Below are 18,736 nucleotides of genomic sequence, written 5' to 3'. Positions count from 1 at the left end.
TATGAAAATTTCGCATCAAGGATTCATCTGTGTGCTTTTTATATACATTGAAGTTGAAAAATGTTTGCATTTTTCAGAGGTCTTTAGAATTCAAAAACCGCGGGGCAAATGGATTAAGACTATTAAGGAACCCCGAATTTATGCAAACGTTTTTTCTTTCGATGTACATAAAGAGCCCACAGGCGGATCCATAATGCTAAATTTTCATGAAGATATTTCTTTTCTGCTGTCTGCTGGCTTCAAAATAAGGCAATTTTTGTAAAAAATTTGGTTACCCATGATCTATACAAGCAACCAAAAAGTCGCATATTTACTAAAATGAAGGCTTTGAAAGTTACATATTGGCTGACAAAGAGAAAAAACTGCCCAATTCCCTTTAGTGAACTTTATGTGCTCATTAATGAACGTGAAAGTTGCCTAAGTGATTAATGAGTACGTTGTATGTGACTTATTTTGCTCAATTCGCATGAGTGAACTATATGTACTCATTAAGGAACTTAAAAGTTGCAAAAGTGATTTATATGTTCGTTTTTTGGGACTTAAGTCACATAAAGGTCGCAAAAGTGCTCAAAACGGGGTTTACAAAGCACAAAAAGTGCATTGAGGTGCTTTCTCTCTGGCTGGCTGGCTGTCTGCTTGGGCGAATGCGCCTGCAGGTATGCTACAAAATCATATCACACTTCGAGTTTTAGTTTCAGTTACGATAACATCCAGGCGTGGTCTTGTTGTATCGTATTTGATTCTCACCACGAAGGTCGGGGTTCGATCCCCAAGCCGGGCACATTTTTTTCAATAATATGTTGATAATTGAGGGACTATTCTGATGTGATATATGTAGGAAAGAAGCAATTGAGCAGCAAATTGAAGAAATCTGGGAAAACTTTGGGATCTAGCGCGAGGCATCTTGGCATCTTGAACAAAGTAAATAATCAAGACAAAGTGATATGATCCGATGCCAAAGGTACAATTGAGATAGAGAGAGAATTTTTTGCTCATTTTACGATTTTTGGATGCTGAATTAAAAGGCTGCTTGAAGCTGAATAGTAGGTCATTAAGACTTGTATTGGAACTTGAAAGTATCAGTAAGAACTTAAATTTTAAGCTGCATAGAACGTTTTTTGTACCTGTTCTATGTGACTTTTGGTTGCTTGGATAGAATCTAACTAGCAAACAGGTCAGTTGTGCCCAGTCTCGAGACGATTCTGTCAGGATCTTAGAATATAACTTCTTTGCTTTTTCACCATGAGAGCAATCGCCAGCACAACTGACTGTCCGGACGCAACCAACTCAATTGTGCGCCCCTCTCGAGATGCATGGGATGAATGACAGCTTGCTGTTAAATTCCCGAAAAAAAAAAACCTCTCGAGATAACCCTGAAAACGGGCCGTTCGGGATTCCACATTGGCAGATCCTATCAAAGATTTTTTTTATTTCCATCCTGTTTAATTGAGGCCCGGTCGAGGAATGGTACTTGGTCTTAGTAGGTGACCGAACCACGTTCAACACGAGTCTAAGAGAGGCAACAGGGAATTTGGCCGCCCTTTAGGGCATGGAAATTTTGACCATCAGAGCGATTAGCTAGTATTTTTCTCCATTTGAGGAAATTTTCGGGCTTGAGTGGGAAAAAGGAATGGAGCTCGGATTGGAATGGTTTTCGGCTACACATCAGGACAAAAGTGTTATATGACTTTGAGAATTGAAATGGGTCTGATAAAACTGTAAGACGAACCTAGACATGCCTTCTAACCTATTTAGTGAGCGTTTTTATTTTAGAAAAGAAAAATAATGTAGAAAATCGATGTTAGCCAAGTTTCAGCCCATGGATTACAGTAATTAAAAAATAGCCGGGTTAAGCCCATGGCAGTTAACATAAACCAAAGATCTCTTAGTATCAAGATAGTTGGGTTGTTGTTCTCCCGAACAAATCATTGGCGACGCCCAACTCAATGTATATGGTGCTGCCGCTCTGCGAGATGGGATCTAAGCTTTCAGCTTGCTTCTCAAGTATGAAGCTTTGCATTCAAGCTTTGAGTAAAAGCAAATCATCGCACCAATACATTGAATATCAAACGTCAGTTCACTTCCACCATGATTGTGATGGCCATCGATCAAAAACGTATTAGCCGGTTTCAGCCTATGGCAATCGATAGTGAACCGAGTATAGCCCATGGTCATCGATAGCAATAAATTAGCAATGTTTTAAATGAATAAAAGAATAGTATAGTTGTATATACTGAAAATCCAAAAAGAGGAGAATGTGGCATCCTTGAATATGCCCTCTTTGCTCTGTCATCACGAGAGCCATGTAAAAGAGACAAACGATGTTAAGCAATCGCTAGCACAACTGACTGACTCTAGATTCTAGCTAGCAAACAGGTCAGGAGAGAACCCTGAATATGGGATGAACATACCCAAGAGACTTAAAAACCCAATAAAAACAACAAACAAGCGATCCCTGAAAATGGACCTCTCGGAATTCCTCAGTGTCCAAACATTGGCTCAAATTCTCGTATCTCGCTTTAAATGAGAAAGTAACACTTTTCGATTCAAGAGAGAAAACTACTCAATCATCACTTTTTTCACACTATTAAACGTGGTTAATGTTCCTTAGGTTTTTGATATGAAATTCGCAGGCTTGAACTTGAGTTGATTTTCGAAAAAGTCCAAAGATGAGAACAGATATTTTGTTTTTTTTGTTCATTTTATGCGTAGTTGGACGTAACTTTTATCTAAATTAGACTGGCCTAGATTAAGTTAGCCGATCTTAACGAAACTTAATAAATGTTTGTGTACTAAGCCTGGGATTCGGTCTGTTTTTAGTATACCCAAAACCAGGTCAATTTATGTCTCAAATATGTAAAAGGTCCTTAAGTAAGATTAAGTTATGTTCAATTGAGGAGAATAAGGACCTAAGTTAAAATATTTTTTCAAAGTATTCGAGCAAGTAACAACTGTAAGTAACCGGTATAACAAAATGTGTTCTGTTTTGTAAAATTTGTGATGTTCTGCAAAAGAATTCAAATGTAGAAAATCTTCTAAAATATAAAGAACACACTGTGTTTGGTTTTGTTCATTGTGAATTACCAACCAATATGTACGGTGAGAAGTGGGAGGTCAGGATAAAATTTTTCTACCCACTACCAGTTTTCGTTCATGAAGTTGGTCGCTGCACTTTGTATTCATTCACACATCCATTCACACACTCACATACCCACGGTCGCACATACTTTAAATAAAGGCCACCACACTGAAAAACACGCAGGAAAATTCGGAAAACATCACGTGTGGGTGGTTGGGTGGACACGGCAGAAGCTGGAGCCGGGACAGCCAGAAAGTGGCAATCCATAATCGCTGTTTCATTTTCGGAACCATAAACAAACATGGCATCCACTCGTACGGAACAGCGAACATTCGGCGAGGCGTAAAATGGGATTCTCCGATAATTTTTTTTGGCCTCTTCATTGTTTTGGTTGTTTTTTTTTGTACGGTGAAACCGGTGAATGATTGTTTTAATAAATTTCGTAGGATTTTATTTGCTTCCGATGCAGTTGTTCAGATGTGATTGTTGCAGTTCTTGAAAGTTTTAGGCAAAGTTTTTTGGTTATCTGGATCCAAGATAAGTTTAAAGTGAAACAAAATTTTCCTAAAGAATCAAAGAGTTGAATGTGAAGCTTTTAACATACGTGCGCTGAAGCAAGAAGAACAACTTGAGATTGAACAATCCTAAGCAATTGGTAACGTTTATCGAAAGAAGATTAAAATGAGAAAAGCTATCGGCTAACAATCTATGTATGTTTTAGATCATACGGATGCAACGCAAGACTTCGTTTTTTCTGTTTGTTTTTAATCTCAAGACGCGATTCACTTTGTCCATTAATTGTTACAACAACACAGTACTTTGGTGTTGATTCTATTTCTCTCTATCAATTCCAGGAAGTTATTTGATATTTTGATTATCACGAAAGTAACGGGTAGTTTCAACTGATTTTGGTTGCTTCATTCCGTTAATCAAAACTTGCCGGCAGTTTTGATTTTTATTCTTTTTAAAATTGCCTTATTGGTTTATTGTTTTAGCGAATTAATCGCAGTGAACTAAGACACAGAGATCAAGTAAGAATTAGTTTTACGTTTTGCAGCGAAATTTACAACTAGAGATTACTTACAAACTAAATTATATACAGCAAGTATTTCATACAGAGTATGGTAGGCCGGATGAAACAAGTTTGAAGATCTCTTAACAATTACAATATCATTTTCAATAATCGATTTTAGAATTATGAACTTTGTTGAAAGATCATTGAATTTCAATTTAAAGGAATTAATTAATAAATAACTTATTTCATCCAACCTTCCTGTAAATAGAATTAGGCGCTTGACTATCAACTAGATTATGTTACAAAAGAAATGTGTTCAAATCTATACACAGCCAGGTTAAAACTAAACAAATATCGAAGAAACCGGTCATATTACAGAAGAATTATAACAATGCATTGGCGGTTCAATTTGTTTTTTTTTCATACTTTTTATTTCGAGCTTAACAATCTTAAACTGTACAAGAATGGCTGTACTTTTTGTTGTTGTTGGTGTACAAGATTAAAGGAACGCTTAAACCAAAGAACGAAAGATTGTGAGGTGCAGTTTATCAAATAAATTACAAATAGGTAAGAAATATCACAAGGCAAGGTTCAGTTCTGTACAGATAAAGCATTCAATCAATCAATAAGTAGTATATCATATCGTGTTTTCTTAAACATAATTTTAAACAGAGCAAAACGAGTTGGGGTTGCAGTTGCTTGTTTTTTTTTTTGAATTGGCAATATTTTTTACATAGAAAAATAAAAAATTAACAAATAGAAAGATAGTGTGTAGGAGTTAAGAGCACAAATATCGTTATAGTTTTTATTGGTTTTTTAGTTTCTAGTAAGTGGGAGGCGTTCGGGCCGATTTTCCCCCCTCTTCTAGAAGAAGGTGGAAAATCCGCCCAGACCGATTGGACATTGAAATCACTTACCTCGAGCCTGTCAGATCGGGGGATCTTTTGCTGGGTGGCCGGAACAACGGCCTGCTGAACGACGGGTCCCAGCTGGGCGGACACGGCTGAAGGATCGGCAGGACCCAGCAGGGTCGGCATCAGATGTCCCGGCGGGAAGTACGGGCTGTATGTGCTGGCTGGCATTCCGGTCAGGTAGGGATTGGTGGCCGCCTGGTTTGGGTTTTTTTTTATGTGAAAAAAGTAAAAATAGCAAGAGTATTGATGAGTTTTTTTTTTGCTGCTACCGAAAGTTTTATAAAGAATCATTCAATCTTTTTCGCTTCCAGCAAATTCGTTGTGAAACATTAGCGCTCACATAAAAAAATTAAATTAAAAGTTTACGCTTTAGTTTATTATGAGAAATTCGGAAAATGACATTCACTTCCTTGAGCAACAAACTCGTGGAGGTGTAGGAGAAGTAGGGTAAGTTGTCCTATTTCGGACCCTTTAAGCGGTGGTTTTTATACATCCATGTATTTCCTTTAAATGGACGGGAGTTTTGTATTTTTCAGCAAATCTACTCATAGTTGAAGATCTTATCTGCCAGTTTGAATGACAATATTGAACTTTGGTTTAGTCTAAGGTTGCAAGATTTTTTTCAGAACGTATCCGGGCCGAACAAAACTGGGAGATTTTATGTAAAATCGTAGCCAAATTCGGGCATTTAATTTCAAAATTAGCGACCAAAAGTCCGGACAATATCCGGGCAAATTTTGTCAAAAACCCTGAAATTACTCAACAAAAATAAAAAAAAAATAATTGAAAAAAAATTCCATCAAAACTCATTGACAGATTTTAACATGTATTTTAGGCTTCCAAAAAACCTTTCATGATCGTTATTATAAAACTTGGCTCGTTTTGGAGGCACAAATAAAAAAAAATTACGGCACAATTAGTTTATTTTTGTTTGATTTGCCAAATAAAGTGAACAAATCCGGATAAAATCCAAGCATTTTACAATCAAATTCGGGTATTCGAGACGGGAAGGGCTGTTCCCAAATTTTGTATTAAATATCCGGGCAAACCCGGATAAATTGCACAATCTGGTAACCTTGGTTTAGACTTTTTTTTCGTATATAGAACAAAGATGTGGATGTCCAAAATTTAAAATTTTTATCTTACTGTCCCTGCTAAAGTACTGGACTATTACCCATTATTGGACGTAGATGTGAAATATCCAAAAATCTTAAAAAAAATAGATTAAGATTAAATTGAACATTTTGAATATAATGAAATATGAAAATAAAATGCTCTCCAGCTTGTTAGCAATTCAAATGAGCACTAAAATACCCGTTATGAATATCTCAAACGTTTCCCCCCCCCCCCAGCCAGTATTGGAACCCGTAGAATAATAAGAACTTTTTCGATTTTACTTGAAGCTTTTGTACTAAAAATTGACAAAAAAACAGTTATAAATACTCAACAAAGATTATTATTTTTACCCATATAAAATTTCACCCCTTTATAGGTTGGTCTTTATTGGAACGAATGTTTTAGTAATATTGAGTTTGAGAATAGCACTTCATGGTAAAAAGTTTCTTATTTTCCTACCCAATACAAATTTACCGGATTTTCCAAATAAAAAAAATCCTTTATTTTTGGAAAAAAGGCTGAAAAGTGCATATTCATCTCTACGTCAGTGGTTTTCCTGTAGATTTTGGCTTAGATAAATAACCAAATTTCTTTCTTATTCTCTCTTATTTCTCAAATTGTCTCTCACTAATTTAGCTGTCTGTTTTACCACTGTTTTACCAGTACATTTTTTGAAACGATAAAAAAATCTGTGTTTCTGTGAAAAAACTTTAAAATTCTGCTATTTTCATTTATTTTTTTTTAAATCATGAAAAATTAGGCCTTTTTAAAATATTCTCATATTTTTTTCATTTCATAGTTGGAAATCCAAAATTTATATTGATTTTTATGTTATATTGGAAAAGAAACACATATTATTTAAAAAAATCTGTGTGAATTCTGAGAATGTTTCCAAAATCCTGAGTTCTGTTACACAGATTCTGCAAAGAAAAATGAATTATTTCCAATTTTCCAAAGTAGGGCTCTAGGCTTAAAGTAGGGCAACTAACAAACTTTCTTGAATTAATTCCCGATTTAGATTTTCCTCTTCCAAATCACTTTTTTATCTTCTTCTATTCAAACGAAACATTTGATTAATAAAAAAAATCTTGACCGTTAACCGTCGTTAATTACACCTGCCTTTTTAAATATCAAAAATCTGACTCAAAAGAAAAACAATTAAAAATTTCACGCTTTGCTTGGTGGCATTTGAAATAATGTCACTGATCAGTCTGTAAATTAGCTTTAAATCAATTCACAGATGATGGTCAAATTGTTGTGTATAATATCGAATATGAATCATGTGATAAAAGTGAGGCTCACGGTTTTTTTTTTACAGAAAGTTAAATGCAAAAATAAATAAACATTTATCATCATATAGGGTAGATATTCTAGATTTCGACAGGAGCTAGTTTTCGACAAATTTTTAATAAAAGGCCTATCTTTTTATTTGGTTGCTGGTTATGTTCATATATTTCTATTTTTGCTTTCCCCCCATGCATATGTTGAAAATACAAATTCCTCTAAATAAATTATTTCGTAGTAGTTAATCGTTCATTTAAAAATAACATTCTAAATCACCTTTTAAATTCAATGTCATCGACCAAATTAGAATAATTTTAAATCATAAAAAAGTTACCTTTTATTCAAATAACAGTAACATAAAAGGCCTGAGCTTTCATTACGTCGCACACAGGAGAATTCACCCCAAATCCAGGCCAAAACCTCGAAAATAAAATTTAAAAAAATATATTTTTTATAGGTTTTTCGGTTTTAAGATAGTTGTTGCATAGTAGTATTGTCGATTTTATACCATCAGTATAGTGAGTTCGTAATGGCATAACTCGTAACATTGATATATCAAAATTATAAATTTTGTTTTCCAAAATTTGGCATAATCACGTACAATCACAGGCTGCGTAACACGCACAATAATGAGACCATGAACAACATTTCTTCTACAAATCTTCAGTTTTAATATAACCAAATAATTGTGGCTGAAACTGCGATTATTTCTTGATAAACACATGTAGTAGAGAAGCTAAACAAAGAAGTGCAATATTTTCTAAACACTTGTATTAGTTTTTGAAACTAATGAGTTTACCCGACAAAACTCAGTAACACGAGACTCTTTGACCTGGGTCTCAGAGTCGGCGCACTACTGGGCAAACTGGAGGGGCTACGCGGGAAAAGGGGCGGACCAACCTTTCACTTTACCAAGGCACTTCCTATCTGTTTAGTAAAAAACTTGATTTGTTCTCAGGGGTTTTTATTGTTACAATTGATTGGGTGTGGGTGTGTAGTGTGTATGATTTATTTGGGCTATTCTGGGTACGTACCATCGATGGTTTTCTCGTCGTTCGTTGTGGTTTTCGGTGATGACGACCTTCACCAGGCCACCAGGATTGGCCCAGATGAAGGCAGAGCTCGTCTGGTGAGCGGACCTCGGCTGGACGCAGCAGCACAAAATGGCGGGGTAAGTCCTGGGTTTCTTGGCTTAACAGCTCGGAAAAAGGCGTTTCCGAGCTGCGTGGAGTGTAGATTGCAGGCACTTCCTTCGTTGGCGATATCGGTTGGCTCCGGACGGTACCGGCAGTTGCCAGACCGAGAAGGGTAAGGTCTCCTTAAGATTTAGAGTCAATTTGACCCGAGACGTCCTCCTTAATGGTTATGGGGCGCACCCCAGAGGACAAAACGCTGGTCTTTTACGGTTAGACGTAGGTGAATCCCTGGGGCCACCTAGGCCGGGCGTGTGCGGTCGAACGATCGTAACCGACGACAATAAATAAACTCAACAGTATCCGAAGTGTCCCTAACGGTGGGTACACTTCACACTCCACAAAGATGCACACGCTTGCCTGTTCAAACAACGAATGATCGATGGCGCACCACTGATCGATGGTTGGGCTTTTCTTTAAGAATTCAGCCCTATTGAAATTTTCCCGCTTTTCAACAGCTTTTCCCCGCTCGTGCGTCTTGCTCCTTCCATGCGTAGTTGCTCCCACGTGAGCAGCCATGCTGCTTGGTACGCGGTACGTGTTCGCAGAGTGCACCCAGTAGCCCAGGTGTGTTCAAAACTGCTGTTTTAATTGTGGGGAAGTGAATGGTCGATAATCAATGTGCCGATTCAAAAAAATAAATTTAAATTTTGTAACCTACTGGTTACATTTTTCACAAATTAGTGTTTAAGTATATCTTCCGGGCTCCGCCGGGAAAAATTTCACGTATCTCATGAATGCTTCTAACTCCCTTAAATATGTCCAAAAGAAAAATCGTGCGCTTATTTGCGAACTCGATCTATTTTCAATTTTGAAATTTAAAAATTTAAGCGTATTTGTCCCTAATTTTGTTTCAGATAGCAAGCATGTCGTGCATTTACTTTGTGTTATACAAAGGTTTTTTATTGGGTTTGATTTGTTTGTTTCAAAAATTGTATTTTTCATCATTTCTGATAGTTGATCGGCTGGTTTGCTTCGAATTTGCTTAAAAACAAACTTTTTATAAGGGTGCAGCCAATGACCCGAAAAGGCCAAAATTATGGAATTTAAAATTTTGGTTAAAAATGGGTTGTGTGTACTTGAAAACAATGAAAAAAGATTTTTAATCATTTTAAAGAGAAAAACGAGTTTTGGCTAACTTTTTCCATATAGAGTACTCCTATGTGCGTCGTTTGAAAGATCTTAAGAATTCACAGAAAACTGTTGCAAATGTTATCGAAACAACTTCAAAACTTGTATTTTGTGTATAGAAGTTGTTGTTCAGGCTACAAATAATCTAAATGAAAAGAGGTTGCAACTAGTTTATGTCAGTTTTTGTATTTTTTCGTAACAAAACTGTTTGTTTACTTTTGGTTTCATACGACGTAATGAAAACTCACGCGAGAATGGATGAATAAGGTTCTGAATTGAGGATTTTCGGTAATTTAGTTCATATTTCTGCTAACATTTTATGGAATTTCAACTGTTTTTAAGCTGTCGAAAACTAACGCTGAATACTCACACAATAATCTCTATACTGTTTCCATGGTGTAAACAACGCCGTAAAGTAGACAAGCAAATCCACTAAGCAAATATTTATATTCCTTTGCAAACAAAGGAGGTGGAAATGTTCTTGTCGTAAACTAAAACTTTAGGTGTCGAAAATTAAAATTGAGTGTCGAAAACTAGACAATCGAAAGGTTTTATTAAAAAGATTTTTTTTTCCTTTTTTCTCAGGGATTTTAAACCAAGTAGGTTTATTCATCCCGAGATTATTAAAAAGATAATAAAAACGTTGTTTTGAGACTTTTGATCAATAGAAAGGTAGAGAATAAAGAAAAATAGTCGGATTCATTCATATTCATTAACATGGTTTTTCTGACAAAACAAGCAAAAACTGTCGAAAACTAGGAATTTTACCCTATAAGATTTCATTGATTTTACCCACACTTTTTTGTGATTTTTAAGGAAAAGCTTCCTTTTTTCATTGTAATTGCCATTTTAAATCAAAAATAAGATTGAATTTTTCATCGAAGAAGTAAAAGGTATTGATTTGAAATTTTTTATACGATACTTGCAGCGATAGAATAGAATATCTTTGAGCGAACTTATGGCTGAACTAGAAATAGTCTTTGTTTATGCAATTGATTGGATTACTTTTCAAACATCAATTTTGGTGGATCTGAAACTGAAATGCAATGAGCTGAGATCGAAATTCTATTTAAGGTTGAATTTAAATAAAGTTTGTTTCACATAGAATCTGGTCGCATCTTTTCATTTATTGCAGCGCCCCTAGTTGTCACATTGCGAATCTTTTGACAGTGTTTTGATCCGGATGGTTTGTTTACTTAGTGGTGAAAATTTCATCAAGATGGAACGTGAAAGGCGAGAGAAAATTCTGCACACTCACGTAGAGAAACCGACGTGGTCAGGGGTAAAGATCGCAAAAATTCTGAAATATCCAAAATCGACTGTAAATTCGGTGCTGCAACGTTACCGGGAAACCCTTACGGTGGATCGAGCAAAACAAATCAGGCGTAAAAGTGGAACATATGACCGGAAGCTGCGAGCAAAGGTAATTCGATCAGTTCACAATAATCCTGGAATCTCCTTGCGTGATTTGGCGAAACAGTTCAAGACGAATCACAGTACGGCTCGACGAATTTGTTTGCGAAATGGCTTGCGGTCGTATCATGCAAGCAAACACCCCAACAGGACGCTGAAACAAAACCTGGTTGCCAAAACCAGGGCAAGGAAGTTGTACGAGAAAGTGTTGACCAAGTACAACGGATGCATTTTGATGGACGACGAAACTTACGTCAAAATGGATTTTGGATAAATACCCGGTAATAAATTTTACCTTGCGAAGCGTAAAGGGAATGTTTCGGGTAGATTCAAATTTGTTTTCGCAGATAAATTTGCTCGTAAGTTGATGATTTGGCAAGGGATCTGTAGTTGTGGAAAGAAGACTAAGATTTTCATCACTGGGGACACAATTAATGGAAATGTTTACAAAGAAGAATGTCTCCAGAGGAGGGTTTTTCCATTCATTCGGTCCCACAAAGGTCCGGTGAAGTTCTGGTTGGACCTGGAAAGCTGCCACAACAGCCGGGATGTCGTTAAGAGTTATAAGGAGAACAAGATCGATTTTGTTGAAAAAAGTATCACTGCACCAAACTGTCCGGATTTTCGTCCCATCGAGAAATATTGGGCAATAGTTAAGGGCAAACTGAAGAAATGTGTCAGAACCATGAACAAACTCGCTCAAATGGAAAAGTGGTGGAACAAGATGGCGAATGAGGTTACCAGCGGTAGTGTGCAGAAAATGATGGGTGGTATCACAAAAAAAGTTCGAAAATTCATCCGAAAAGCTGACGAATGATTTGTATGTATTTTTTTTCTTTTAAAGTGCAATAAAAACCCTACAAAATGACATTTTTTACTTTTGTTGTACGTTTTTTCTTTGCGGAGAAATGATCTATTTTATCCGACCAGATTCTATGTGAAACAGACTTTAACATAGGGTGTTCCATTATGATTAAGCACGATTTTGAAACAACCCTGCTTATTCCAGATGACCTTCAAACAGCTGATTTCTGCTGAGTGTTGTTATTTACAGTTTAATTTAAAACTCTGAGTACAGTGAGCTCAAATTTTCATAAGTTTCGTGAAAATGTGAAGCATTTTCCCGGAAAAGCGCAAAAATATAATGCACAAATGGTGTAATCTTCCCACCGTTTCGATGAGTCAGTAGGCAAAAGCGGTCCGAAATTAGATTTCTAAGTACGAAGGAGAAAGCAGCTTCGTGGACAAGAAAAAATATGGCCGAAAACCGGGTACGGTGGACAAAACTTTGGACCGTAAAGTAGTGTTTACGCCAAAAAAAATGTGGTTAAAATCGTCCCAAAGCAGTATGTGCTGGAGACAAAAAGATAGCTCTGATGGAATTTGTGACTGGCTTTAATAAAAAGTTTTTCTTTTCCACTTTCATTCAACAAATGGCAAACATGTTTAGAAATTGTGAAAATAGCTATATTACATTACAACTCAGATCACTTTGGATATGTGTCCAAAGCCTGACATTATTGAGGATTTTTTTTCTGTTAAGCTTAAACCAGAAACGGGTTTTCACAAAACTGTGATCACAGGAAGAACTATGAGGGCCCCAAAAATTCGGGAAACTACTGACAAGGCTGCCAGAATAATTGATTAATTATGTTCTTAGCTTTTCAACGTCATTATATTATTTGAACCTATAGTTCCAAGAACGATATTTTTGTAAATTTTAGATTAAACAATGTGTAGTACACATATTTAAACAGAGATTTCCAAACATAGCTGAAAAAAGATTGATGACACACACACCTGGAAAAAAGTATTCTACGAGAAAAAATGGATAAATTCAACAAATTCAAATAACACACTTTAACGAATCAAAATAAAAATTTGTTTCGCACACTTAATCAAACAGACAGGCATAATCGAAATAATCAGAGGAAAAAAAGTACCAAATAATCAATCATAACATGATACATAAGATGAGCAGTACAGAGTCAAAGAGACAGGAGAAGGTGAATGGACGACGCGTTCAAATCTGGCGCAAAGCAGCAGCATTGGCTCGTTTTTTCCCGCAAATGATTCTGGACTAAACAAAAAACTCTAGCGAGAACTAGGACCAATTTTTGGTTCTTGTTCCTCGCGTAAGCAGCTGGTTGACTAGCGCTGGTGCCAGCAGTGTGTTTGAGACTGTGAACTTTACGCGAGAAGGAGGCGCTCAACCTTTTTGAGGTTTTGACTCCATAGAACAGGCTGGCTTTCGGATGGTCAGCATTGAGCTGGTTTTTTTGTAAAGTGTTTTCCGAAAAACAGAAGAAAGCTTAAAAGCATCGACTGGCTACAGAGAAAACGAAACATTCCACTACCGGGAGCCGGAAAATGCATATTTTCCGACAGTAAAACATAACTAAAATTTGTTTTTTTTTGTACTTTTCAAACTTTCGAGCAACATTGACACACGCACATAACTTAGGTACAAATAAGGAAATGTTTTTCGGCATTTTTGCTTGGGTGTTTTCTGGCTTGCAACAGCTGCAGCATGGATGAACAGCTGAATTGATTGGTTTTTTTTTTTGGTTTTTGTTTTCGAGCAAGCAAGGAACCGATAAAACTTGCATAGCAAGAATCACGAAACCTATGTGGTCAGGCAACATGAGCAACACTAAGAAAAGGAAAGGAAATCACTGGTTCTAAAAACACGTTTTTCATGGTAAAAGTACACGGTTTCAAAAACGAAAACTTCATAGCCATAAAAGGGTAAATGAGAGGAAATGTTTTTGTAGTAATTACTTTGCAGGTTGCCGGCGGACTGTTATTGTTGTTGTTGGTGCTGATGTAGTTGTTGTTGTGGTGATGTTGCAGGGGTGGCGAACTTGTGGAAGTCGTGGTGTGGCAGGAGGTGTTGCAACTCGAGATGATACTGCTGTTGTTGTTGGTGTTGTAGGTGGTGAGGCAGCTCGGGGCAGTCGTTGTGGTGGCTCCATTCAAGATGGCCGGCGTCGGGATACATCCGTTGGCCGCCCCATTGACCACATACGTAGTGTAGGGCGGATGATGGGCGCCCCAGGCAATCGTAAACCCTAGAGCCGCAGCTGTTGCCCCTTGCGGAATTCCATTAGTCGCGATCGCCGTTGTTCCGTTCTGTTGATTTCGATGGGCAGATCAAGGTTGAATATGATTTCGATTAGATTAAATTGGGAATTGTTTTTCAACACAAACTAAAGAAAGCAGACATGTTGAACTTAATCGTGGTTTGTTCGTTTCCACTAAATTGGTTAAGACCATTCGAAAAATGGTTTGAGAGAACGTGAGTTGAGGGAATGTGAAATCATAAAGGCACGCATTGAATAAGCGGATTGTACAAAATCATCAAAATCAAGCTTTGATTGCCTACAGAAGATTTGCCGAGAGTTAAAGATCGATGACGGCTATTTCCTAACAAAAGTATCCTTGAATTAAGAGATTTGTCCTTCTTTGGCGAAAAGAATTTCGTACACTTTTCTGTATCAAAATACCCAAAAAATCTTGAATTCGATTTGCAAACTGCTGCTTAAAAACGTGAGATATTAAATACACAAGAATTAGAGAATTATTAAATCAACCAATCAATTTAAACGCCGGAATGAACACTACGTTTAGTTCAAAGTTGTTCAGAAAGTTATGCGCCTTTGGGTAGGCAATAAAATAATTTGGATTAAAAACGATTTTGTCCAAAATTTTGGTTTAAAAATTGTCGATAATTTTGAAATTTTTTAGTATAATTTCACTAGAAAAGAAATTTCTTCATCACTAAAACTTATTTCCATCACTTTCTAAAACAAAAATCTTGTGTTTAGGTCTCATATTTGAAGCTTTAAATGCAACTCTACATCTAGTATCTTCAATTTTAATCAATTTAATTAAATCTTAAATTGTTTATGGAACTCATTGAACTTCGTCGCAACTTTGATAACATTTTCTAGCACCACCGCTTCAGTTCCCATCCGAAACTAGCAATGCATTCAACAATTACTTCCCCAGGCAGGAACAGGAAAGATGCAATTCATGCCTAATAATAACAGCACTTTTCTCGCCTCGACAAAATAACATCCTCCTTTCAGGGGGAAAGCACGGCAGTCAACAGCCCTTGAGGCCGCTCTCCAGCGTTCCGTTTGCCACTTTTGCCACGGAAATTTGTTCCAGGTTGCTTCCCACCGCAAACTTCACTCCGTACAGGAACACTTTCCGTGTCGGCCGCTTTCCGCTTTTCGGGTTGCTGGACGCGCTCTCTTCTTTAGCTGAAGCACTTTTCGGGAGAGCTGCCTACCGGGACTTTGTTACTTTGAGTTCTACTTCGCCAAGTGTAGGCTGTTGAATGGGCTTTGTCAAGTTTTTCTTTTTTCCCCGTAATTTCCTTCAAGCTGTTGCTGTTGAAAAGCAAATGAATGGGTCCATTGAGTCAAAAACGGCGTTTCGTCAGCTGGGATAAAGTTAATTTTACAATGAGAGCCAAAGTTCCCTGTGTAACAATGCCAAAAAGTGTACACTTTTTGCTTAAAATTGATATAATTAAAAGGACATGTTTTATCGGATTAAACTTTTTCCAAAGTTTCATTGGTTTTACTCAAACGGCTACGTTTATCTCATACAAAATTCAAATCCCATTGGTTTTTGCACCTTCGAACTAACACAACCCATTAGCATACATGAAAAAGCAACATTCAAGGGTACTTCCTCCCCATCTGACAAGCACTTTTCAATTGTTCTCAAGTGCCCGTCATTTTTGGTTGCTCTTGGTGGGCGGTTGCTTGCCACTTTTTTCTACCTTCATTTACTCATTAGTGTTTCGGCAAGCTCGAGGTTGGGAAAACATAAGAACCTAACCTAACAGAGCATGGTCTTCAATGGAACTCGTCGTTTGTTGGCAAGCTTCCGGAGAAGCAGCACAGTGATGATGAGAAATTTCCCTCCTCTTGTCGACAGGTACAAGAAGGCACTTTCTCATTTTAATGGACATCAACTTTTAATTGTTTAGTCGGGATTGCAAGAACACTTTGCCGGAGATTGAGAGGCAAATTTCATGCTTTCCGAACGAAATGGTCGGGAACAGTAGAATCTTGCTTTGCCAGGGGAGAAGTTTAAATGAAGCTTCATGACTAACAATTGGTTGTTTTTTTTTGTTCTACCATTCAAGTCGACCTTGCTATGCATTGGTTCAACACAGAAAAAAGAGAGCGTGCATAACCTTTGAAAACGTTGTCATTTGAAAGACACTCATCTTTATTTGAATGCATCCTCAGAACTTCTAGTCAGAGGCAAAATCTCTGAGGAATTTGATTCAATATTTATTAGACAAACATTTTGTTTTTGATCTTAGAAAATATTATATCACTTTCTATTTTTTTTTTATTTCAAAGGAAACGAGTACTCATCCAAAATCTGTAGCTTGCTACAGAAAGTCCACTATCCTAACTAATATAGCTACGGGATTCATAGCCCCTAAGGAGACATTAAAAACATTAAAAAAGTCGAATGAACGTTACTTTCACCTCTTAAGTAAGAGGCTGCTTTAAAGAAAACACACCTTAACCCTATCAAAGCCAACCCTGCCTTTAGACGGCCAGCGTTTACCTAAATCGGCATCAATCCACTATGGGGCAGTTCCATACAATGAGGTGGCAAAAAGTATGATTAGGTGTTATGGATTCTTTCGTTATTTTTAAAGATTTTGTATGAAAATGACTATTTTAACTAACATTAGCTAAATTCATATCAACATTGTTTATAAACAACTTATAAAGTAGGATGCTTGATGTTATTTTTGACCTTCTCTTTATTTCTTCTGAAAGCCGTGTTTTGGACTAATTGATCATTGAACGATTAATATCATCAAGAGATTTCATGAAACTCAAGAGAAAAATGTATGAAATGATTGATCAATCATGGGATTTTTTTTTTTGACAAACCAACATCAACTTTGTTGAATTTATACCCATTTATCCAATTAATGGGTAAAAATTACCCGTTTGCAAGATATTTTCAGCTTTATTTGACTATAACTAAAAAATCGGTGCTTAAGGGTGCCTGAAGTCTCTTTCATTGTATTTTTAGGACCTTAAACTAGATCTCAATAGTGAAAAGAGTATAGGGCAATACGGGGCTTTTTTTACAAGGCTTTAAAGTTTTGACTTTTGAAAAAAAAAATGTTTATTTACTCATTTTTATCATAGATCAATTTAGTGTGTAAAAATTTTAAATGGTTCAAATCCAGGGGTGGAAAACAGAATAAAAAAAAAACAAAAAAAAAAGGGCGCTCAAACGTCAAATTGATCTGATTAAATCACCGACCAGTGAGCAATTTTGTTTCATTAGAATGATCATTCTTAAAACTTTTTTTTAAGTCTTTAAATAAGAGAGTTTTGCATTGGATAAGTTTACAAGTTTCACCAAACTGAGAATGCCTCATCTATAAAAAAAATAGCTTTGTTGATTTTGTTTGGTTCCGGTACGAATTTTTATCATAAACGATTACAAATCTTTTCAAAAAGTGCTCATTTTTCTGTCAGAAAGTAAAAAATGTTGCAAAAATGCGGCAGCGAATTTCTATTTGCCTGACCTAGGTTCAAATGAAAGCTTTTAACATAAGCTTTTATAAGGTGTACTTCAAATCTAAGAAAAAATGTTTTCCATAGAAATAAATTTGATTCAAATTTTTTTCATCTTATAAATTTTTCAATTTTTCAAAGTCTGTGGTGCGTTCAGTATCCAAGATAATTACTTGAAAAACTGGAAATAAAGTGAGTTATTAACTAGTAAATAAAAAAATAATTAAATTCAGTTTTAGACTTTTTGCCGCCTCAAACCCCATAGTGCAATCCAAAGCCAATCATCAATTCAACTTAATTTTTGCACAAAAAGTCTCAAAACATGTTAATCTTACAATCCATGATAATGAAAACTTTTTGACAGCAGTTTCTGAAAGCTACTCTTAAAAGAAGCTTAAAAACATAATAAACTGGAAAGAGACCTATTTTTGGAATAAAAAATCATTTTAATAGCTCCAGAAATCTTTGGTCACTGTATTATTCGATCAAAGAAACTTATAAGCAGTTAGGTTAAGGTTACCAGAACTTTTTGAGCACGTATTCGGGCCGAACAAATCCGAACAATTTTAAATAAAAAATCTGGCAAATTCCGGGCATTTGTTTTAACAAATTGACCATAAATCCGAGCAATATCTGAAGGAATTTTGTCAAACCCCAGAAATTATCAACAAAAATCAAGAAAAAAAATGAATTCAAAATTATAACACAAACAAAACTTAGATTTTAAATCGTATTTTAGGCTTTCAAAAAACCTTTCATGATTATTTTTATAAAACATGCTCTAAAAAATTAGTTTTAGAAGCATTAATAAAATAAAATAACATCACAATTTGTTTTTTGTTTGATTTGCCAAATTACTAAATGGTATAATTCCGGGCAAAATCTATATATTTCCCCCGTTTGGATTGTTCCGAAATTTTAAATAAAATATCCGATAAAACCGGGCAATCTGACAACCTTCAGTTAAGTCTAAGAGTTGTAACTATTCTAAATTGATTTAAAAAAAACTTAAGTTA

General features: G+C 36.0%; 1 protein-coding gene across 21 annotated transcripts in view; it reads right to left on the bottom strand.

Moving 5' to 3' along the window:
* The window catches only part of LOC129744717 (muscleblind-like protein 1), a 302,890-nt gene that overhangs the window by 48,047 nt on the left and 236,107 nt on the right, over positions 1–18,736 (bottom strand). For 20 of the 21 annotated variants that reach the window (XR_008736979.1, XR_008736977.1, XR_008736978.1 and 17 more), the window contains 2 exons: positions 13,927–14,277; positions 5,012–5,203 (listed from right to left, as the gene is read on the bottom strand). Coding sequence is in view for 18 of the 21 variants with exons in the window: in XM_055737391.1 (XP_055593366.1) it covers positions 5,012–5,203; positions 13,927–14,277 (543 nt within the window). In the remaining 3 variants the exon portion in view is untranslated. The remainder of the gene's footprint in view (positions 1–5,011; positions 5,204–13,926; positions 14,278–18,736) is intronic. The other variant, XM_055737401.1, reaches the window with a different exon arrangement.

Source organism: Uranotaenia lowii, chromosome 2 (genome assembly GCF_029784155.1).
Source record: "Uranotaenia lowii strain MFRU-FL chromosome 2, ASM2978415v1, whole genome shotgun sequence".
Lineage (NCBI taxonomy): Eukaryota > Metazoa > Arthropoda > Insecta > Diptera > Culicidae > Uranotaenia > Uranotaenia lowii.
This window is presented reverse-complemented; position numbering and strand designations above follow the sequence as displayed.